The sequence below is a fragment of the Schistocerca piceifrons genome, chromosome 4, assembly GCF_021461385.2.
Source record: "Schistocerca piceifrons isolate TAMUIC-IGC-003096 chromosome 4, iqSchPice1.1, whole genome shotgun sequence".
In the NCBI taxonomy this organism is placed as follows: Eukaryota; Metazoa; Arthropoda; class Insecta; order Orthoptera; family Acrididae; genus Schistocerca; species Schistocerca piceifrons.
In genome coordinates, this window is record NC_060141.1 from 22,787,303 (window position 1) to 22,812,550 (window position 25,248).

The window sequence follows — 25,248 nt, forward strand, 5'->3', positions numbered from 1 at the left end:
GCCTCGATAGCTGCTGAGTGCTGTCGGCACGGTAGCTCAGCGTGTTCGAAGTTAGCTGCTCTCTGTAATAAAAAAAAAAATAAAAATAAAAAAAACAACAACGAGTTAATAGCTCAACGATGAACTTGAACAAGCGTCAGGGGACGTCCGTCAGGAACAAACAGAACGAACGATATCGAACAAAATAAGATAAAAAAATTACCAGCGCGGCGGAATGCTATGCAAAGGGACCGGGTTCGATTCCCGGCTAGGTTGGAGATTTTTCTCTTCTCAGGTATTGAGTGTTGTGTCGTCTTCATCATCATACCATGTCCATCGACACGCAAGTCGCCGAAGTAGCGTGAACTCGAAAGACTTGCACCGGGCGACAGGTCTACCTTCCGTAGCCACATGACATGTCATTTCATTTCATCGGAGTTAAATTTTTGATCTCGTGATTCGCTAAGAGCAGTATTCCAGAGCTGCGAGCAACAACTCGAGGACTTATGTTTAGTTTTACAGGGACAGCAGTTGACACTACAGTCTCTTTATTTTCTTTACGGTACAGTTTTTCTATGTCCCCTTTCCCACTGGCGGTGAACTGCACACTGTACAAAAACTTGAACGTTTCTTGGCGGAGAATGTCAGCATAAAGGGTGATAGAATTTCTAATGTTTCTTTCTGATTCAAATAGTTTCAAACCATTTCAGTTCGATCTCCAACAGCACTTGAGCTCATGATAACTGTCAGAAACAGTTCTCGCACGGAAGAACACCAAAAACATCCAATAGTATTTCATGGCGAAGAAAAACACAGAACGACACATCTTACTAGTCGGTATCAACAAGAGGGCCTGTAATGCAAGTCTACTTACAACAAGATACTGTTCCACGAACCCGACTCAATACAGATTCAAGTGGACTAGACATCAATAACCTGGTGTTCGGTACACGTATTAACATTAGCACAGACCGCTCCTCTTGGCTAATAGCAGTACAGCTTGTATAATCTTCCAGTTAAACTGTGATTGTGCATTCGCGCTTATAACCTCAGTTTCGTACCAGGAGTTGAAAAATAATTCCACTCATACTTACTCATTTTTTTCTGATCGAACACGAATATGTATTTAAAAATAGCATCCTCACGTCAAAAAAAGTTGTTCTCTAACTCACAACAGCGTCATCTAGTGGAAAGTGGATTGAACCATCGTCTTAGCCACTGACCCAGTCACTGATTCGAATAAAGTCTTCGACACCTGGCTTTGGAGATATTTCGACGATACTCTGCAAACACATAGTTCTGCTTCGCCCGTTGCGTGAAACTAAAAATACAGGTAGTCGGTAATGCTGGCAGTAATGTACTGTTCAAATGTTTCAAATGGCTCTGAGCACTATGAGACTTAACATCCGAGGGCATTAGTCCCCTAGAACTTAGAACTACTTAAACCTAACTAACGTAAGGACATCACACACATCCATGCCCGAGGCAGGATTCGAACCTGCCACCGTAGCGGTCGCACGGTTCCAGATTGAAGCGTCTAGAACAGCTTGGTTACAGCTGCCGGCAATGTACTGAAATGGTGTGTGGAATATACAGTGTGTCCCAAAACAACACCGCCAAACTTTAAGGAGAGTTTCCTTATACAGAAATAAGTAAACAGTGTCTAGTAAATATAGACTCTATGATGCTTACCTTAAGAGCTATGAGTACTTGTTCATCTTCGCTAGTGTGAAACACATCTCTTCTACTGAACAAGTGTTAGTAGCTCGTAAAGTATGCCTTTTAGAGGCCATGTTTACTGAATGTTTTTTCTTGCTTTGGTCCATACTACCTCCTCCCAAAATAAGAAAAGCAGACAGCTTCAATAGAACAGACTTGTCTGATAGTATCGAAGACGAACAAGTGCTCATATCTCTTAAGGTACGCGCTTTAGAGCACTTGTTTAATAGACTTTTTTTGTTTTAGTGTAAGGAACCTGTCCCTAAAGTTCATCGGCGTCTTTTTTGGGACAGCCTGTTTATGCAGTTGTAGAAACTGTTATTCAACCTTTCATGGTGTTAGTTCTTGGTAAAAAAGCTAACTCTTTTGTCCGGGGCCGGGTGGTAAATCTGAAACATACGGCTTGTGCTTGCTGGACTGTCTTACTATGATGTAGTCTCCAGATGCTATGCTCGTAGACAGGTGTCCAGTCTTGTGATAGCTAATATTGGACTGGATTCCCATTACAACAAACATATAATGGTTGGTAAAATCTCACGTGACTTTATAAACAAACTGACGCAGTTACCCTTCCTCCTTGACTGTTCCGTCTACATTATAAGAGGCAATTGAACGAGCCAACTCCTGTAAGATCAGCTGCATGTTCATCAAGGCTACGGTCTTTAAGTAAATTCTGGGAGACTGACTGTAGTATTTAGTTAAAATCCGATATCTGTTACCCTGGGAGCTGTAGAACAGCTCGATTTGCTTTTGCTCCCCTTTAAAGTTGTCGATCTCAGTGTCTCCTTCACCCAGTTTCTGCTTCATGAAAATTTTGTAAATATATTTGTTTAAAACCGCTGCAGATCAACCGGTGTAGGCACGCAGGAATTGCTGTTAATACCGTGCTCTGGGAATGTGCTAGGTATGTGACGCTGCGGAAATGGGAAGCCTCAGAATGCTTGGGAATAGCAACATAAAATATTGGCTTTCGTCCAGGAACGAGTTCGAGTGTCGACATATTGCGATAACGGGTTCTGAAAACGCTCGAAGGCGGAAGCGCAAGCGGCTCTCTAGCAGTGCCCCGCAGGTACGCTTCGTAGCTGCGGCCTAGCGCTGGAGAGCCCAGCCCACCCGTTCGCCTAGCCGCGGCCAAGTGGGCCGCCGGCCGCAACTTCTGAAGAGGTTGCCGGGGTCGGGAGCGGGCGCTCTCCGCTGCACGGTACCTCGCTCTTCCAGCACAGCTTTCTACTGCACTCGATAGTTTATTCGTCTGAAAGGCGGGAGAAGGCGTTCAGACACTGCGAGAGAGCTTGTGAAACACGGACACAGCACGGACCCTGAGACCTGAATGAATTAGGTCGATGTCATCGTCCAAGAGCTGCCCTCTTCGCCTCTTGTTTTACACCGCGTTCCTCTTTCTCTGCCCCACCCACCCTTTTTATTGCGTCCATTTCTGGCAGCGGTCCATTTTTAAATCTGGTTGTAATCTGCCTTTGACGGGCCGTTTTTAATGAACAGTTACAAATTTTACTTGTTTGCTTAAACCAACTGCTTTTCCCCGCTTTTATCTCATAGTTACTTCTAGGTGCTGTGTACTATATATCTCTCTCCAAACGCCGTCAGATCAGGCCTCGGAAGGCCCAATGGTACCGACCGACCGCCATGTCATCCTCACTCAAAGGTGTCATCGTATGTGGATATGGAGGGGCTTGTGTTCAGCACACACCTCTTGCTGCCGTTGTCTGTTTTCGTGACTGGAGAAGCTTCTTCTCAGTCAAGCAGAGCCTCAAAAGGCCTCACAAGGTACGAGTGAGACCCGCTTGCCAACAGCCCTGGGCAGACCCGGGTGGTCACCCATCCAAGCGCTAGCCACACCTGTCCTTTGTAACATATGTCTTCCTAGAAATTACGTAAAATATGCAGAAAACCTGGTTAGATCTCAGTGCGGCCTTGACACCTCCAATTATGTTCAAATGTTCAAATGTGTGTGAAATCTTATGGGACTTAACTGCTAAGGTCATCATTCCCTAAGCTTACACACTCCTTAACCTAAATTATCCTAAGGACAAACACACACACCTATGCCCGAGGGAGGATTCGAACCTCCGCTGGGATCAGCCGCACAGTCCATGACTGTAGAGCTTTCTCCAATTATGCCACGATAAATAAATTAAGAAAAATATGTAGCGCTGTGTTGTGAATATAGTGCTTACTACTGAAAAGTTAAAAAATAAGTTGTGCAGAATTCCAAGAAACATTGTCTTGTTCTAAGTTTTCGTGTAGCTCCATAGGAGGTGATGATAAAAAAGAGCTACAGCACACATTGTGACTTTACTGACTGGAGTACGGCAACAATAGTGTTCATCACGTAAGTTCAATGCAGAAGCTGAGACTGTTAGATCAAGTATTTGCAGCAATTTTTTATGTGCTGTATCTGGTTGTCGCGTGTAGTAGTTTGTGTGTTAACTGGTAGTATTTTCCAATACTTACAGCTGGAGTGTATTAACTCGCATGATAAGTATTGTTGATAAATAACAAATAGAAATGAATACACAGGGTATTTATAAACGAATATCGGGGTTTTAACGCTTTAAAATATTTATTATATTAAACTTACAGTTATAAATGATATCTCAAATGAAAGAGCAAGTCAAACAGTTTTACCAAGAACTTTATAAATGTTCAATGTGAGCAACATTTGTCACACGGCACACATCAAGCGCTGGACAGGCCGCAAGGGGCCCCAATGACAGGGCTTGCTTTGTGTGGCCTCCACATTCACCCGACCTAACGCCATGCGATTTTTTCCTTTGGGGCTTCAACAAGAATCGTGTGTACGTGTTTCCGCTACCAGCAGACCTCCCTGAATTAAGAAACCGGATTGAAGCAGCTGTCGCTACAATCAATCACTGAAGACACACTTCTCAACGTTTGGGAAGAACTCAGCTATAGACTTAAGTGTGCCGTGTGGCAAATGGTGCTCACATTGAACATTCATTTATAAGGCTCTTGGTAAAACTGTTTGAGTTGCTCTTTCATTTGCATATCATTTATAGCTGTACGTTTAATGTAATAAATACTATAAAGCGTTAAAACCCCGATATTCATTTATAAATACCCTGTCGGGAAAGGCATGGTTTCCATGCTAGAGACCATTTATTCATTGTTACAGAGACTGCGGTCTAATACGAGCTGTACCATGCAGCCGCAGTTACAGTATGCGCTGAAAATGGTTTGCATGTGCCTCAGTGCATGCTTGTAGCATGTTCTGTCTCATATGTTCACATCGCCCAAGCTGCATCCGATCATTATCAAACGCAGCATGAATACGCTGCTCCAGTGTCTCCACATCTGGAATAGCCCAAAACCAGAAATCGCACGGGCTGAGATCCGGTGAACGAGCAGGCCATGCAACTGGATTCTCTCGTACGATTCATCGACCAGGGAAGACACGATTGAGATGCGTCCGGACGTTAACGGAGAAGTGAGATGGAGCACCATCATGCAGCACCCACATAACACTTCGAATCATCGAGGGCACTTCTTCCATCAGGAGAGGCACTCGCATGAAATGCTTTTCTTATTTTGGGAGGAGGTAGTATGGACCAAAGCAAGAAAAAAACATTCAGTAAACATGGCCTCTAAAAGGCATACTTTACGAGCTACGAACACGTGTTCAGCAGAAGAGATGTGTTTCACACTAGCGAAGATGAACAAGTACTCATAGCTCTTAAGGTAAGCATCATAGAGCCTATATTTACTAGACACTGTTTACTTATTTCTGTATAAGGAAACTGTCCTTAAAGTTTGGCGGTGTTGTTTTGGGACACACTGTATATTCCACACACCATTTACAGTACATTGCCGGCAGCTGTGACCGAGCGGTTCTAGGCGCTTCAATCTGGAACCGCGCGACCGCTACGGTGGCAGGTTCGAATCCTGCCTCGGGCATGGATGTGTGTGATGTCCTTACGTTAGTTAGGTTTAAGTAGTTCTAAGTTCTAGGGGACTAATGACCTCGGATGTTAAGTCTCATAGTGCTCAGAGCCATTTGAACCATTTTTGTTGCTAACATTCAATGCTGTGGTTGTTGCCGGCGGGGATAGGTCTCCTGATACAACCTTGCTGCCCGCCACATTACCATTTGCCTTTCTGTAAGTAAATACCACGTTGGCAAGCTCTCGATTCGAATATGGAACCATTGTGTACAACGCTGTATCATATCTACTATAAGGTGAGTCCACAAGAGAAGTGTGTGGTGTCACCGCCAGACACCACACTTGCTAGGTGGTAGCCTTTAAATCGGCCGCGGTCCGCTAGTATACGTCGGACCCGCGTGTCACCACTGTCAGTGATTGCAGGCCGAGCGCAACCACACGGCAGGTCTAGAGGGACTTACTAGCACTCACCCCAGTTGTACAGCCGACTTTGCTAGCGATGCTACACTGACAAATACGCTCTCATTTGCTGAGACGATAGTTAGCATAGCCTTCAGCTTCGTCATTTGCTACGACCTAGCAAGGCGCCATGTTGTTGTTGTTGTTGTGGTCTTCAGTCCTGAGACTGGTTTGATGCAGCTCTCCATGCTACTCTATCCTGTGCAAGCTTCTTCATCTCCCAGTACCTACTGCAACCTACATCCTTCTGAATCTGCTTAGTGTATTCATCTCTTGGTCTCCCCCTACGATTTTTACCCTCCACGCTGCCCTCCAATACTAAATTGGTGATCCCTTGATGCCTCAGAACATATCCTACCAACCGATCCCTTCTTCTGGTCAAGTTGTGCCACAAACTTCTCTTCTCCCCAATCCTATTCAATACTTCCTCATTAGTTATGTGATCTACCCATCTAATCTTCAGCATTCTTCTGTAGCACCACATTTCGAAAGCTTCTATTCTCTTCTTGTCCAAACTATTTATCGTCCATGTTTCACTTCCATACATGGCTACACTGCATACGAATACTTTCAGAAATGACTTCCTGACACTTAAATCAATACTGGATGTTAACAAATTTCTCTTCTTCAGAAACGCTTTCCTTGCCATTGCCAGCCTACATTTTATATCCTCTCTACTTCGACCATCATCAGTTATTTTGCTCCCCAAATAGCAAAACTCCTTTACTACTTTAAGTGCCTCATTTCCTAATCTAATTCCCTCAGCATCACCCGACTTAATTAGACTACATTCCATTATCCTTGTTTTGCTTTTGTTGATGTTCATCTTATATCCTCCTTTCAAGACGCTGTCCATTCCATTCAACTGCTCTTCCAAGTCCTTTGCTGTCTCTGACAGAATTACAAAGTCATCGGCGAACCTCAAAGTTTTTATTTCTTCTCCATGAATTTTAATACCTACTCCGAATTTTTCTTTTGTTTCCTTTACTGCTTGCTCAATATACAGATTGAACAACATCGGGGACAGGCTACAACCCTGTCTTACTCCCTTCCCAACCACTGCTTCCCTTTCATGTCCCTCGACTCTTATAACTGCCATCTGGTTTCTGTACAAATTGTAAATAGCTTTTCGCTCCCTGTATTTTACCCCTGCTACCTTTAGAATTTGAAAGAGAGTATTCCAGTCAACATTGTCAAAAGCTTTCTCTAAGTCTACAAATGCTAGAAACGTAGGTTTGCCTTTCCTTAATCTTTCTTCTAAGATAAGTCGTAAGGTCAGTATTGCCTCACGTGTTCCAGTGTTTCTACGGAATCCAAACTGATCTTCCCCGAGGTTGGCTTCTACTAGTTTTTCCATTCGTCTGTAAATAATTCGTGTTAGTATTTTGCAGCTGTGACTTATTAAGCTGATAGTTCGGTAATTTTCACATCTGTCAACACCTGCTTTCTTTGGGATTGGAATTATTATATTCTTCTTGAAGTCTGAGGGTATTTCGCCTGTTTCATACATCTTGCTCACCAGATGGTAGAGTTTTGTCAGGACTGGCTCTCCCACGGCCGTCAGTAGTTCCAATGGAATATTGTCTACTCCGGGGGCCTTGTTTCGACTCAGGTCTTTCAGTGCTCTGTCAAACTCTTCACGCAGTATCATATCTCCCATTTCATCTTCATCTACATCCTCTTCCATTTCCATAATATTGTCCTCAAGTACATCGCCCTTGTATAGACCCTCTATATACAAGGCGCCATAGCATTTGATATTATTTTATGAAGCATGTACAATCAAGAGCGATGTTCTACAATTGTGGATTAAAGTTAAGTATTATATCAACTACGTACTGTATTTGCTACTATTAATTCCCTCAACTGTTCCAGACCTCGCGCCAGCCTGCGTGAGCTTAAGCGCGTGCCTTTCGGCTTCCTCTCATTGTGACTTGGCTGTCTTGCCAAGTCACAACAAAGTGAATCAGACACAAATTACCAATTACTGTGGCAGGAGATGGCGCTAGTGCATGACGTATGAGAAACGGTACCACCCTCTAGAAGGAAGCCATGCATCCTGTCGTAACCGTGGCTGCATGGTACAGCGCGTATTAGACCGCAGTCTCTGTAACAAAGTAAGATTGAGTAAATGGTCTCTAGCATGAAAAGCATGGATTTCCGGACACAAGTTCCTTAGACCTTGTCTGTCCCGTACCCTCTCACCGATCAGTCACGCTGTGTAATGCATATAAAGGCTGAATGTAGCCGAACTTGTATTCCATGATCATTGTGTCAATTTTCATGCTGATACTCGTTCTTTCAGCTCCAAGGTCTAAATGTGGTAGTATAAAATACTGGTTTTCGAGAACAGTTAAGTACTTATTGATTATATAAGCAACACTTCCGGAGCCATAAATACGCATGATATCCACGAGTTTTCAAAAACTGATACCACCCACTTCATGAGATAAAATACTGGTTTTCGAGAACAGTTAAGTACTTATTGATTATATAAGCAACACTTCCGGAGCCATCAATACGCATGATATCCACGAGTTTTCAAAAACTGATACCACCCACTTCATGAGATAAAAGCCACAATTGATCAAGGAATTTTTAGTAATGTCCTGTCAGTCAGCAGGATAAAAGAGGAATAATAAACAGAAGGAAATCTAACCGAGCCGACACTGAGTCACATGGGTTCCTATTGGAAGTACAAAATCCAAGAACCATTCGTCGTAATCACTACTTTAGAAAGGCAGCCGAGCTACGGATGATCGTCACACTGTGTTGCAGCCTCACTAAGACCCGGGTGTGTGCTGACTACGTCCAACACCAACTAGTAACAGGCTGTGGGACTGTGTTATATGGTACTGGTGGTCTGCTGCGGCACTAATTTAAAGATACCTCTAACAAGGGAACCTCCCCATCGCACCCCCCTCAGATTTAGTTATAAGTTGGCACAGCGCATAGCCCTTGAAAAATTGAACACAGATCAATCGAGAAAACAGGAAGAAGTTGTGTGGAACTATGAAAAAAATTTGTAAAATATACAAACTTAGTAGTCTATGCGAAGATAGGCAACATCAAGGACAATGGGACTCAAGGAGCGCCGTGGTCCCGTGGTTAGTGTGAGCAGTTGCAGAACGAGAGGTGCTAGGTTCAAGTCTTCCCTCGAGTGAAAAGTTTAATTTTTTATTTTCAGTTTATGTGACAAACTCTTATGTTTTCATCACTTTTTTGGGAGTAATTATCACATCCACAGGAAGACATAAATCGGGCAAGGTAGAAGAATCTTTTTACCCATTCGCCAAGTGTACAAGTTAGGTGGGTCGACAACATATTCCTGTCATGTGACGCACATGCCGTCACCAGTGTCGTATAGAATATATCAGATGTGTTTTCCTGTGGAGGAATCGGTTGATCTATGACCTTGCGATCAAATGTTTTCGGTTCCCATTGGAGAGGCAAGTCCTTTCGTCTACTAATCGCACGGTTTTGCGGTGCGGTCGCAAAACACAGACACTAAACTTATTACAGTGAACAGAGACGTCAATGAACGAACGGACAGATCATAACTTTGCGAAAATAAAGAAAGTAAAATTTTCAGGCGAGAGAAGACTTGAACCAAGAACCTCTCGTTCCGCAGCTACTGACGCTAACCACGTGACCACGGCGCTCCTGAACTTACACTATCCTTGATGTTGCCTATCTTGCACATAGACTACTCAGTTTGCATATTTTACTATTTTTTTTCATAGTTCCACACAACTTCTTCCTGTTTTCTCGATTGATTTGTGTTCATTTTTTCAAGGCCTATCCACTGTGCCAATTTATAACTACATCTGAGGGGGGTGCGATGGGGATATTCCCTTGTAAGAACCGCTATTCGTGTGGATTGCGAAGTACTGTCAGGATTGTCTGTGTGCACAGGAGCGTCTCGAAAGTGACCTGCTCTCCTGCTGGAGACTCTCTTCTTTGTTGCACTTTGTGCTACGTTTTTCAGGGGATTATGTAGGCGGCTGCAAATGTTCTTGTTCGCTGATGAGGATGGCTGTGCGTTACTCGTCCATTGCCAGAAAGCTTTTAAGCTGGACGATGAGCATCTCAGTTCAGTTTGGAAGCTACTCCCGTCTTCCAGAAGTACTAGACCCGCAAGTTACGAGGGAGAGCTTCTGCAAGCTACGCAGGACAACTTCTGCGACATTTCGAAAGTAACAGCGTGGCGGAAGAACTGTGAGGGTAGCTACCTACGTCCGCAGCTCGTGGTCCTGCGGTAGCGTTCTCGCTTCCCGCGCCCGAGTTCCCGGGTTCGATTCCCGGCGGGGTCAGGGACTTTCTCTGCCTCGTGATGACTGGGTGTTTTGTGATGTCCTTAGGTTAGTTAGGTTTAAGTAGTTCTAGGGGACTGATGACCATAGATGTTAAGTCCCATAGTGCTCAGAGCCATTTGAATCACTTTTTGGTAGCTACCTAGCCGTACTTAGATACCTGTCTCAGCGGGCAAGAGAAATCCCACGAAAAAGGCAAGGTTGGTTGGTTGGTTTGGGGAAGGAGACCAGACAGCGTGGTCATCGGTCTCATCGGATTAGGGAAGGATGGGGAAGGAAGTCGGCCGTGCCCTTTCAGAGGAACCATCCCGGCATTTGCCTGGAGTGATTTAGGGAAATCACGGAAAACCTAAATCAGGATGGCCGGACGCGGGATTGAACCGTCGTCTTTCCGAATGCGAGTCCAGTGTAAAAGGCAAGGTTCTGGGCTCGTATTCCGGACCGGCAAACAGCTCTGATCTGAAACTTCCTGTCAGATTAAAACTATGTGCCGGACCGAGACTAGAACTCGGGACCTTTGCCTTTCGCGGGCAACTGCTCTACCAACTGAGTTACCCAAGCACGACTCACGCCCCGTCCTCACAGCTTTAATTGGCTTAGCCACTGCCTGGGGGATGTTTCTAGAGCACTTGCCCGCGAAAGGCAAAGGTCCGGCACACAGGTTTAATTTGCCAGGAAGTTTCATATCAGCGCACACTCCGCTGTAGAGTGAAAATTTCATTCTAGCTCTGATCTGTCAGGAAGTCTGATCGATGAGCATTTTGGGAACGGAGTCCGCTCGTCGGGAATGCTTTGCAACTGTGGGCTACACGCTTTTCATCCAAATAGCACTGTCATCTTATTTCTAGAGTTGACATCTGCGAAGGAGATCGCCAATGTTGTTCGAGAGTTGCACTGAAACTTTGTGCTTGACAAGTCATAAAGCACATTACACGCGCGTGTGAAATTGACATCACATGCTGACAACACAATGAAGAACCTTGTTCAAGGAACTGAGTGTAATGACTACTCAGCATCCGTTCTGAAAAAAAAGAAAAAGAAAAACGAAAAGAGGCACCACGAAGGAATCACCCGAATACGATGAAGTCGGTAGATTTGATGTACATGTAACGACAAAAAAAAAAAAAATTACAATTTCAGAAAAATTGATGATTTATCCAAGAGAAAGAGCTTTTACTAAAATGTAAACTTTCACGGCCGGAAATATCATGTCCATTATAATTATCCGGGCTGTAATGCCGTGGTCGGTTGATGAATTCTGAGGTGATTCCCAACGGCGATCGACGGCGACGGACAGCGGCCAATTGCACTGACGTTTTCAAAACACGTGACGTCACGTCGCGGCGCGGGGGCGCGCGGACACGGAATTTAGCGGCAGTCAGTAGCGAGCCAGTGTGTGTGTTGGACCTTCCATCAAGCTACGGACCCCCTTGAATATGTCTCCCGCAGTCGGAGACGAAACGTTGGGAATCACCTCAGAATTCATCAACCGACCACGGCATAACAGCCCGGATAATTATAATGGACAGAAAGAGCTTTACTAATTTAGCAAATCTATAACGCGTTGGTCCATCTCTGGTCCTTATGGAAGCAATTATTCGGCTTGGCACTGATTGAGAAAGTTGTTGGATGCCCTCCAGATGCATAACCTGCGAAATTCTGTCCAATTGGAGCGTTAGATCGTCAAAATCCCGAGCTAACTGGAGGGCCCTGCCCGCAATGCTCCAAACGTGCTGCGTTGGGGAGAGATCCGCCAACTTTGCTGGTCCAGGTAGGGCTTGGTGAGCACGAAGACAACCATTCTAAACCCTCGTCGTGCGCAGGCGGCTAATATCTTGTTGAAATGTATGTCCAGAATGGGCTGCCATGAAGGGCAACTAAACGGGGCGTAGAATATCGACTACGAAACACTGTGCTGTGAGACTGGCGCGGATGACGACCAGTTGGGCCCTGCTGAGAAATAAAGTGACACTCGAGACCACCCTTCTGGCTCATATGGCATGCGACAGTCAGGATGGTGCTCCTCTGCTGTCTGGGGCCTCTCCAGGCACGTCTCCGCTGGTTGTAGGGGCTCATTGGAAGTGGGACCATCACTGAACACGATTCTGCTCCAGTGAGTGAGATTCCAGGCCGAATGTACCCGACACCGCTGCAGACGGGCATATTGGAGTACGGAAGTCAATGGTGAGCTCAACACCTTTTCTGTGAGCCACCTATTACAGGTCCTTGTAGCCAGTGAAGCTCCAGTTGCGATTGACGAATCCAGGGCTCTGAGTGCTCTCTGACGATTTCTCGGTCCTTCCGTTCTGTCGCCTCTCTAGGTAGGCCGCTTCCTTCTTGAAGCTGTGTTCGGCCGTCGTTCACCCATTCCTGTCGACGCCGTCGAATAGTGGCGTCGTTCCTGTTCAAATGCTGAGCTATTCGCCGATGACTCCTACTGCTTTCTTTGAGCCCAACTACACATCCTCTCTCAAATGCTGACATCTGTGTATATTGTTCACGCGCCGGTCTGCCAGACATAGTTACTGTCGAACTGAGTACACGGAATGAAATTCGCAATGACTTTACGCCCTGGTATCGACATATCCCCGTTTAGTGTCCTTGCCAGCTGCGCGGTGAAATTCGTGCTGCAGCGTCACACATTCATCCACCGGCCATCAACGTTTGCAGTTTCGCATTTGCCGTCGATACTTACATGTATATCAATTTGTGACAAATCTGCATAACTCGTTTGTGATGCGTCTTTTTTGTTTGTTTTGGAGTGTATTTATTTCTTAATGAGTTGTAAATAATACATTCCTTTTTGCAACAAGCAGCTAATTTCACAAAATCAGTATTATGAACAGGAACAATGTATACAGATTGAGATTTTCACTCTGCAGCGGAGTGTGCGCTGACATGAAACTTCCTGGCAGATTAAAACCGTGTGCCAGACCGAGACTTGAACTCGGGACCTTTAAATTTCGCGGTAGAGCACTTGCCCGCGAAAGGCAAAGGTCCCGAGTCTCGGTCCGGCACACAGTTTTAATCTGCCAGGAAGTTTCAGGAACAAAGTATATATAGACATAAAGGCAGTAAGAGGTCAACTGTTTAGGTATACGCGTTTTCGAAACTTAGCCAGCAACCATAAATAATTTACCTAGAAATAAAATTCAGTTTAAGAAGAACCGGAAAGCCTTACTTGCGGCCAACTCCTTCTAGTCCATCGACGAACTTCCAAACAGAACCAGTTGGTGTATTGTATATATTATTACTATATTTTTTATTAATATCAAAGCAATAGCAAAGCAATAAATAAAGTATAGCTCTGCTTTCTGGTCCAGACGGACTAATCGGAACCGACCGACCGACCGCCGCCTTTTCATGTGCTAATGACGTCATTTGGATGCGGTATAGAGGGCCACGGGGACAGCATACCGCTCTCTCGGCCGTTGTCCAAAGTCAAGAAGGTCTTGGAGCCGCTATTAGTCGCTCAAGTAGTTCCTCAATTGGCATCATGAGGGTGAGCGAAAGGCGTTGTCGTCCTCCCAACCAGGAAAAACCCCTGCTCGAATCGGGAATCGAACCAGGGTAATCCGGAAAGGTGTCAGATAAGCTGACCACTGGGCTATGGAAGTGCACGTCAATATCACATAATGTAATAATAAAATAAAATAAAATAAAATCTAACACAGGCCATTTTGACGAGGATCTCCTCGGTACGGACAATGCAACGAACAGTTCATCTAATCCAGTCTGCTCATTTACTATTTGTGTTCAAAAACTGATAGATGTTAGCCAACTTCGTGTTTGTCTTAACTCCGTACTAAGTTCCACAGTTAGGTATAGGTGGCTGGAGATGATCTCTCCCGCTTATTTAATTTGCTTGTCCATTTCAAATCCTTTTGTAACCGCGTTTATACTTTTTTAAAAATGACTCTTGCGTAGTTGTATTTGTCTGTATAACGAAATATATGACTTGGTAAGCCGCTAAATAATGCTAAATAATTGGTTTGGATGTGTTTAAGAATACTGAGTCCCAATAAACGTTTTAATAAATAAGGATAATGAGTATGAGGTGTTTCTACCTGCGTAAAAAGTTCCCCATAGATACATCAGAAGAAAATTATTACGCAGAAGAGAATTGAGACAGCGTTCTTATAAATCTGTTAAATGTTACAAATCTTCTTGAAACTCTATTACTGTAACCGAGCCTGGCGATTCACGCAATGCGTCCCAAGAAGATTCTATTGCCCGGTTACGACAACGACAACGCTCCGTCGTCTCACAGCACGCGGCTTCCGACCACTCCTCCATTTGTTGAAAACTGTCGACTTGCATCGTTTTGCGTTACAGACATGACGTCGTCTGCAATCGTCCACTTCACTCAACACTACCCCCTTCCTTGCATATTCATTTCCGTATAACAACTTCACAGCATGTTGGACACTGTGCCCTTTCAGCTGTATAGAGGGAGCAAGGGAGGGGAACTCGTGTAGAGCTCCACCCACAAAGGGACAGCCAATCAGAGACGAACGCGCAGAAGTGTGTGTATTTATAGTAGCTTGTCCCAGCTGGCACCCGTTAGATTAAAAAGCGCAATTGATAATTACATTAGGTTAAGAATAATGGCTACATCTGAACAGTCAAAGCTAGACAAACCTTAAATTTCTATCCACGTCTGATTATACAAGAATTTTCTGTGATATTTACTCTATAAAGTCCAGCTTTTAAATCAACTACGCTAAGAGTACAATAACGCATAAACTCGGCATAACAGAGCAGCAGTTTGGCAGGACACTATCCCTCTACTAGACGCACCCAAACACGTCCGTCTCACCACCTCGTTGTTGACTGTCTTTCCCCGTAGTAGTTCCACAAAGCAATACTTGTAATCAGCTTTGACCTTACTATCAGGTCGTTTTTCTCCACCCTGTGTAATGGATGGTGGAGCATCAAGAATTTTTACATTGCAGTCTATTAAGTCAATTATGGCCACATCTTGGCAGTTCTGGTGGGCCGAGTAATTAACTTTATAGTTTTATAAATATGGTAAATTATTGGCGTCCACAGTCCTCTAATCAGTTCATACCCCGCAACCAAATGTTTACGGTTTCATACTGTTTGAATAGAAGGCGCCATTTTACCATCCTTACTTAAACAATGAACCTGTTCACCAGAACTACTATAATCTCTACATCTGGGCTCGGCTTTCTTTCTATTATTTAATGATAAATTTAGCTGGACGGACGATGGTTATTGCAGTACACTTTTCTCTGTATTTATTTTGGACTTTTTTTTAATGACGATAAGTAACGGCAACTACGCTGTTTTCCGAAAATTTAGAAGAGACCATTTAATCTGTTGAAACTGGTGCCATCCAACATTTCTGTTTGTAACTTGCAGTATTCTGTGAAGCTGTGAAGCTTTAGTACTGGAATAGCTCATGTGAATAAATGTTCAATTTGTGACACTGGGAACTAGTATCGAGACGAACGACTTCTTACAATCTTAGCGCAAAGAAATTGCTCACATGCTATAAACGTCAGGTTTGGTCCAGAGAACGCAGGAATTATCTAGATTAGTCACCGCTCGAAAGAAACGCAGGTCCCATTAACGGAAATCTCGTGACTCAGTCTGATCGTTCTAACATACTGGAGATTTAGCGATGCACGCAAGTCACCTAGTTCCAGCATCATTCCTTACACATGACCACGTGTGTTACATGCCTAGCCCCCGCTTCTTTCTCAGTGATGCCTCTGTAAACAAGAACACTTAACTTCCTTTGCTTTTGAACTTTTCAGAAAGAGTGAAACGGGAGCAACAGACCTAGCGGTAGTAGTTGCAATTGAAAGAAGATTCCGTCGCTGTGGGTGTAATAGAACGAAATCTCTTGCGCTATGTAGTTGTGAAAGTAGTTATTCTGCATTCCCAACTATTCATTCGCAGTGCTGCCAATATTTGTATGTTATATTCGTTATTACCATGTCGTATCTTGTATAAGAATTCATCTTCTAGTTTTAACTGCCATAACCCTTAGATGGTACCAAAGTCATTGACTTCCATAATTAATAAATTAACTAATAGAACGAGTGTAATTTTTCTATGTAAGCATTTACCTATCGGTGACTGGCTTTCCTGCAGTTATATCTTCTATTCTCTTCATAAGAACGGGGTTTCCAGCAGCGTCAAGTTTATCTACATCTACGTGATTACTCTGCTATTCTCAATAAAGTGCCTGGCAGAGGGTTCAATGAACCACCTTCATGCTGTCTCTCTACCGTTCCTCTCTCGAACGGCACGCGGGAAAAACGAGCATTTAAATATTTCCGTGCGAGCCCTGATTTCTCTTATTTTATCGTGATGATCATTTCTCCCTATGTAGGTAGGTGCCAACAGAATATTGCAATCGGAGGAGAAAACTGGTGATTGAAATTTCATGAGAAGATCCCGTCGCAACGAAAAACGCCTTTGTTTTAATGATTTCCACTCCACGTATCATGTCTGTGGCACTATCTCCCCTATTTCGCGATAATACAAAACGAGCTGCCCTACTTTGTACTTTTTCGATGACATCCGTCAGTCCCACCTGATGCGGATCCCACACCGCACAGCAGTACTCCAGAATAGGGCAGACAAGCGTAGTGTAAGCAGTGTCTTTGGTAGACCTGTTGCACCTTCTGAGTGTTCTGCCGATGAATCGCAGGCTTTGGTTTGCTCCACCCACAATATTATCTATGTGATCGTTCCAATTTAGATTATTTTTAATTGTAGTCCCTAACTATGTAGTTGAATTTACAGCCCTCAGATTTGTGTGACTTGTGGCGTAATCGAAATTTAGCTGATTTCTTTTAGTGCTCATGTGAATAACTTCGCACTTTTCTTCATTCAGGGTCAATTGCCACTTTTCGCACCATACAGATATCTTATCTAAATCATTTTGGAAGTCTTTTTCATCATCTGATGACTTTACAAGACGGTAAATGACAGCATCATCTGCAAACAATCTAAGACGGCTACTCAGATTGTCTCGTATATCGTTAATATAGATCAGGAACAATAGAGGGCCTGTAACACTTCCTTGTGGAACGCCGGATATTACTTCTGTTTCACTCGATGACTTCCCGTCTATTACTACGAACTGTGACGTTTCTGACAGGAAATCACGAATCCAGTCGTACAATTGAAGCGATATTCTGTAGGCTCGCAGTTTGATTAGAAGACGAGTGCGAGGAACGGTGTCGAAATCCTTCTGGAAATCTAAAAATATGGAATCAATTTGACATCCCCAGACGATAGCACTCATTACTTCATGAGTATAAAGAGCTAGTGCCTCGAGCTTTCGACCAAGCACTGCTTGGCCATTGTCAAATGTGCTCGACAGTGATCAAGGAGTACTTGGACGAAAGCTCGAGGCATTTTAACGGTTTTACGCTGCTGGGGACCCGTTAACATTTTATTCATTACTAACGTCTAGCATACTGGAGTGATTGTATGGCAGCAACTTATGTTAATCTGTACAGTGAAAAAACAGCCAAAGTGGCAGATTTCACTTTCATTTACTTCGTAATCAGTTTCGGGTCGGGTATGTTCTGTAACTGATCGTTTACACTTTGTTACAAGTACGTGTTTGTCTCTGTGGCACGGTTCTTATAGTTTGGGAAATACCATTTTGGCTAATTGGATGGTCTGAAAATAGGTACCGACCCGAAACTAGACATCACGTAAATAAAAGTGAAATTTGTAACTTCGGCTGTTTTTCGACTACATTGGTTATGTCCATTGTCGGTCTCCAGTGCGATCTTCGACAGCCGGCCACTGTGACCGAGCGGTTCTAGGCGCTTCAGTCTGGAACCGCGCCACTGCTACGGTCCAGATTCGAATCCTGCCTCGGGCATGGGTGTGTGTAATGTCCTTAGGTTAGTTAGGTTTAAGTAGTTCTAAGTTCTAGGGGACTGATGACCTCAGATGTTAAGTCCCATAGTGCTCAGAGCCCTTTGAACCATTTGATTTGGACACGCTCGTAACAGTGAGGTAGAGGTGTGAGTAACGCGACGCCCCCCTGTTGCAGGTGTTCCAGCGCGTGCGCAGCGAGTGCCCGGAGCGGCTGGAGAAGCTGGTGTTCCTGCACGGCGACGTGCAGGAGGAGGACCTCGGCCTCAGCCAGGAGGACCTGGCCGTGGTCCGGAGAGAGGTCAGCGTCGTCTTCCACTGCGCCGCCACGCTCAGACTGGAGGCCAAGCTCAAGGACTCCATACGGATGAACCTGCTCGGCACCTGGAACGTCCTGCAGCTCTGCAAGACACTGAAAAAACTAGAGGTGACCTTTACTTGTGTACCCTGCTGTGCCACACCTGTTAACGTGCTATCTTATACACTGAGCAATTGAATTAGAACACCTAAGTACTAGCGCGTAACAGTTTCTGTGTCGTTGAAGACGGTGTCGCCGTGACGTGAGTTCCGTCGATACAACGGTTAATGTCCTTTATGCAGCTCGATATCACGGTAAGCATGTTGGTTTAAATTTAAGCGATCTCGTAGCTAAAAAACACCTCCAATCATAATGAAGCTTTACGACAACTTTTCTTGGGACTAAAACCATTCATTTTGCAAATTATGTTATTAAAAATGTTTTTGACAATGATGACCACATAATTTGTCAAAAATTGTGATTTCCTGTCGATAGTGTGTGTGTTTATTTTCAAACAACTTATACCTTGTAGTTATAATTAAACTTTCACTGTTTAACACGTTATAACACGGAAACTACGAGGACCAAACTTGATAATATTAATGCCAAGCACATGGGGAAGAGAACTAAGGCAGAATCAGTTCAATTGAAACACTTTTAATGTGCTGCTTGGTACATCACACCATTACTTACCGGTACAATTCCTGCTACGAAAGGGGCTCAATATGGCGTCCATCAGTGACCAGAAGAGTCTCAAAGCGCAGGACTGCATTCTGCACAGCAGAACGAAGCATGTCCGTAGGCATGTTTGCTACCTCTCTTGATACGATGTGCTTCAGATCAGCACATGTGTGAATGTTACTCTGGTAACCCTGTCCTTCAGGCAGCCCTATAACCAGAAATATCAGCGAGTTAGATCAGGTGGTCGTGCCGGCCAAGCATTTGGAAGCGATCGGCTGAAACTTCGATTGTTTCCAGATGTGTTTCGGAGAAGCAGGTGAACTTCACGAGCGATGTGCGGTTGAGCCCCATCTTGCATGAAAACTGTTGAGTTCAATGCTTCTGTCTCCTGTAGGGAGGATATGCTGGCGAAGCATGTCGCAGTAACGCTGGCCAGCAACACTGCACGTCTTTGGCCCTTGAGCGCCAACCTCTTCAAAAAATAGTGGTCCACTGATGAACGTAGCCGTGTAGCGGCATCATACGGCGACACGTTCACCATGCAAAGTAACTTCAAGCACAGTGACTGGAGGTGAAGATCCGCACACTCCGCAATTCCTTACGTCCACCTCACCCGCCAGAGAAAAATGAACTTCGTCTGTCCGTAGAATGGTCCAGGGCCAACCCTCGTCAACTTCAGTCCTTGCGAGAAAGTGGAGAGAAAAGTCAACACAGCGTTGAGCGCCCTGTGGTGCAAGCTGCTGTACGATACGGATCTTGTACGGATACCATCTGAGAATGGTTCGAAACACCTACCGTACAGTGGACGAAGGGATGTTCGACTGTCGTGACACAGCACGCGCACTGCCTGACGATGGGGAATTGCGCGCAGCATCGTCTGCCACGGCGACAGCGATTTCATCCACCACCTGTGGTGCAACCGGTCGTCGGCCTCTTCCCGGAGCGACGCCCAGTTCTCCAGTTGATTCGCACTTCCTCATCATTGTCCGCACAGCAGGTGGAGAAAAAGGACCCTTCTGTAACCCTCTCAGCAGGCGATATTCTCGAAGCGCAGCTGCAGCATTACTGTTGTTTCCATAATAGAGATTCACCAATAACGCCCTGCTCCTTTTGTCCAAGCTCATGTTGGCACGTGAACAAGTGGTGCACTGCGACTGGTAGAGTGTGTGAGAAAATGAACCAGGATGACTGATCACGGCACCTGGTGGACATAGTTGGAACTGGACAGTGGCGCTGTGACGTATGGAAATCACACTCTGGACATCAATGCTACCAAGTTCGATACTCGTACGGTGGTTAGTTTCCGTGTTACAACGTGTTAAATAGGGAAAGTTTAATTATATCCACCCGGTATTTCAGTTTATACGTAGGCTGGAACAGGGAGAGAAGATGCTAGTTGTGGTACGAGGTACCCTCCGCCACGCACCTTATGGTGGATTGCGGAGTATGTATGTAAATGTGGCGACAGTGCTGTGGAGACACTATGCAATGGAATCTACTATTGTCGCTGATAGCACACGTTGTTGACATACCTATCTTACCTCCGAGCAAATGGACTCGCCCGTCCCACGTCACCGGCGTGCGCACAATCGAGGGAAACACAGTCACCTGTGAGCGAGCGGTCTAACGTAACGGTGTCACTGTGTTTTCGAAACAGGAACAACGGAGTTGGATCAAGATTCAATGTGCCAGGGGTCGTACAGCATGACAGTGTCATCAAGGTCTTCAAGAGGCGTGCGGGGAATCGGCATTGCCGTACAGAACAGTAGCACGTTGGGTAAACGCCTTCAACGAAGGTCGGCAAACTGTGGCAGACATGCATCGAGCTGGTAGTCCTAGCGTCTCTGAAGAAGAACTGCATGCTGTTGCTGCGTTAGTGGACTGTGATCGACGCCATACCTTTCGTGAGCTCGCCCATGAAACCGGATTAGCGCTTACGACTGTGCTTCACATTCTGAAGGAACGCCTGGGCATGCGAAAAATTGGATCACGATGGGTTCCGCATGAGTTGAGGGAAATGCAGAAATGGATGCGTTACGACGCTGCTCAGACGCACGTTGAGTGCGATGAGAGCGAAGGAGAGGCTTTCTTACGCCGTATCGTAACAGTGGTTGAGATATGGGCCACATCGTACGAGCCAGAACTGAAACACCAATCGAACTAATGGCGTCATTATGGGTCGCCGCGAAAGTCGAAAGTGTGTCAGAGCCCCAGTGTGGTGAAAGTTACGCTGATTCTCGTGTACGACTGTAATGGTGTTATCCTAACGCATTACGTTCCTCCACGGCAGACCGTCAATGCACAGTATTACTGTTCGTTTTTGGAGCATCACCTGCGGCCAGCTTTGCGAAAGAAGCGGCGACAGTTTCTGCGCAACCCACCCATCATTTTGAACGACAATGCGCGGGCGCATACAGCGCAAGCTGTGACTACTCTGTTCGGTCGATGGGACTGGGAAGTACTGTACCATCCACCATACTCCCCGGACTTTAGTCCTTGTGACTTTGATTTGATTCCAAAGATGATGGAACCACTTTGAGGCATTCGCTTCAGAACAGTTCCAGAGATTCGACAGGCAGCAGACCGCTCCATTCGCACCATCAACAGAACAGGCTCTGCTAACGGTATACTACGCCTTTCACATCCCTGGCAACGGTTTTTACACAACGCTGGTGACTACTTTGAAGGACAGCAACAAGTGCAAACATGTAACTCTTTTGTATCGGTTGTGAATAAATAGTTGTCACTTTAAGTTCTGTAAGTAGGCTGTTCAGGTTTTTTTTATTGGTAACGCCACGTAGCGGTCTGTATGAAAATCACTGGCCGTGCTGTGTGCAGTCTGTGGCTGGTTTGCATTGTTGTTTGCTATTGTAGTGTTGGGCAGCTGGATGTGAACAGCGCGTAGCGTTGCGCAGTTGGAGGTGAGCCGCCAGCAGTGGTGGATGTGGGGAGTGAGATGGCGGAGTTTTGAGAGCGGATGATCTGGACGTGTGTCCATCAGAGACAGTAAATTTGTAAGACTGGATGTCATGAACTGATATATATATATATATATATATATATATATATATATATATATATATATATAATGACTTTTGAACAATGTTAAGGTAAATACATTGTTTGTTATCTATCAAAATCTTTCATTTGCTAAGTATGCCTATCAGTAGTTAGTGACTTCAGTAGTCTGAATCTTTTATTTAGCTCGCAGTAGTGGCGCTCGCTGTATTGCAGTAGTTCGAGTAACGAAGATTTTTGTGAGGTAAGTGATTCATGAAAGGTATAGGTTATTGTTAGTCACGGCCATTCGTTTGTAGGGATTATTAAAAGTCAGATTGCGTTGCGCTAAAAATATTGTGTGTCAGTTTAGTGTTGATCAGAATAAGTAAAGAGAGAAATGTCTGAGTACGTTCAGTTTTGCTCAGCTGTTTGAAAAGAAAATAATGTAAGAGGTTTATCAGCACAGTCATTCATAAATTTTTCTAAGAGGATGTTTCATAGATCCAACCGTCGTATATCGAGCTAGCGACCCAGCCAGGCTTCACACAAGAATCTATGGTCGGCATACCTGTCTGGCGGCGATAATTTTGTTAATGTGCCACTGCTTAGATAAAAATTCAAAGATCAACGTTATCTCTCAAATGCATAGTGTTGCAGATCTGCAAAATGGATTTTAAATTGCTTTATGGACTTGTGCTGGGAGTTTAGTGAACCAATCCGAGTTTCACAGGTGCAATCAAGCTCACAGAGTATCTCTGCCTACAGTACTTAGCACTTGGGGCTACACCGCGGACTTCTGGTAACCTCTGTGGGTGAATGCGAATTCTGCAAAGTTTCAGACTGTGTTTGCCTCATCAAGAGCCAGTTTAGGAAGAAGGAAAAAAAATCACACAGACTGAAGTAGGTGTATTTATAAGAGTATATCACAAGAAAAACCGAGCGAGGTGGCGCAGTGGTTAGACACTGGACTGGCATTCGGGAGGAATCCCGCGTTCGGCCATCCTGATTTAGGTTTTCCGTGATTTCCCTAAATCGCTCCAGGCAAATGCCGGGATGGTTCCTTTCAAAGGGCACGGCCGACTTCCTTCCCCGTCCTTCCCTAATCCGATGAGACCGATGACCTCGCTGTCTGGTCTCCTTCCCCGAAACAACCAACCAACCACAAGAAAAGCTGTGCAAATAATTCAACTTTGGATTTTACAACATGTGCAACATTGTGTGAATACTGGAAGACTGCACTGATCAGATTATTTTGCCTTGTCACGATTTCTGTTTCTAAATATTTTCATACAGTGGTCTGTTTTTTGTGTTTGATGTTATTTTTTTAGGGTGGTGATTATTATTATTATTTGAATCTTAGTTTTAGGTTATGGACCGATTATTCAATCACAGAGGTTTTTTTTTTTTAAAGAGGGTGTAAGATTTACCTTACGTGAGTAGTTATGAACTCAGTGGCTTTGGCGGTTGCAGTTGTTGTGTCCTGCCTACCTGTCGAATATGGGGTACCTAGGAAACCTGCTGCTCAGTTCGCTAGACAACAGTTCAAGTAAATCGTATTAATGAAGTTTATTACAAAAAGAAATGATTATAGTACTTAACTTTGTGAGGCACAGACGTGTCGCGAGCAAAGGGTGACAGACAAACATAACCAATCTCATCAGTATAGACAAGGCTTAATACAAGTGAAATAATACAGTTGCCAAGTCGCTGCTGATCGCTCATAGAACGGCTAGTCTTCAACTGGGCCGCGGCTTACAAGGGGAGGCCGCTGCCGCCTCGTCGTCGTCCCAGGGAGTGGCCGGTCAGCGTGCTATTGGCTGACGCCTTCTCCACAGCGCCCTCTGCTCTGACCGCCGCGCCGGCACCTGACTTCACGTCGGAACAGCAGTGATGACAATCCTGCAGTAAGTCCAGTGAATTACGTCGTTACGCCATTTCTCAGCAGAAGATAGAAACTGTAGAGTTCTCACATTTTACTGCAAGTACCTCATAAAGGGTTGAGGATGAACATGTTTCTCTAATCGATCATCATAACAGCAAAACTGTTGATAGTGCACACAAGCAATCACAGAAGAATGTCGAACATAAAAGTGTCGAAGCATTTCAAAAACGCAACCAGCGAACGTGGAAAAGAAAGAACTTCTCCCTCACTGAGAACCAGAAGAAATTTAAAGGAAACGTAGGTTATTCTAAGGGAAATGAAATTATTTCGGGCTGCTTTGCTATTTGCTTGATATTTCAGTCAGACATTCTTGGATCCTTTGTAAGGAATTACTATTGAAGAAGAAACCGTCTGAGCAACCATTGAATTAGAAATAGTTCAGGATGGAGGCGGTGCAACGCCTTCGTAGCAGAGGAAGATACGGACAAAGTGGGGTAGAACAAGCAAGGGTGACCCAGAGCTACTGTCTCACATAGAGATATACGCAGTTACGACTACTGCCCTTACTGGAACGCCGAAGGAAATCGCCGCACGTATTCTAGATGTCGCGAGTAAACATTCATTTCTTGCACATCATGTGATGTTTCGTTTCAACAAAGGCAAGAACAACTACACCAATTTGCACAAGTTGGCGGGAAACTTCTCTCAGTGCTTTTACTGTCACTACAACATTGATCAAAATTCAGACAAGATGTTACTATAGCAAATTTTGTACAGGAGTGTAACGATGTACAGTTTGGACACGAAGACGCTAACAGCCTTGGAGCTGTGATGCCGCAAGACAATGCTGAAGATTAGTTGGGTACATAGGATTATAAGCGAAGAGATACTGAACCGAATTGGCAGAAAATAAATTTATTGCTGAACATGAGGATAAGGCGGGACCAACTGATTAGACACATTCTAAGGCTTCAAGGAACAGATAATCTGGTAATCAAATGGAGCGTAGGGCGTAAGCCCCCCACTATATGTTTCTGTATGGAATGTAGCCCAAATCTACCTCCCACACTATAAAAGTCTAAGTATTACCCAAACGATGTACTCACTAACTGTTATCCAATTTAA

The 25,248-nt window shown here is 44.6% G+C and overlaps 1 protein-coding gene across 1 annotated transcript in view; it reads left to right on the top strand.

The window, feature by feature from the left end:
• The window catches only part of LOC124794934 (putative fatty acyl-CoA reductase CG5065), a 466,122-nt gene that overhangs the window by 212,796 nt on the left and 228,078 nt on the right, over positions 1-25,248 (top strand). Inside the window, exon 3 of the mRNA XM_047258649.1 lies at positions 18,441-18,689. Coding sequence (XP_047114605.1) covers positions 18,441-18,689 — 249 coding nt within the window. The remainder of the gene's footprint in view (positions 1-18,440; positions 18,690-25,248) is intronic.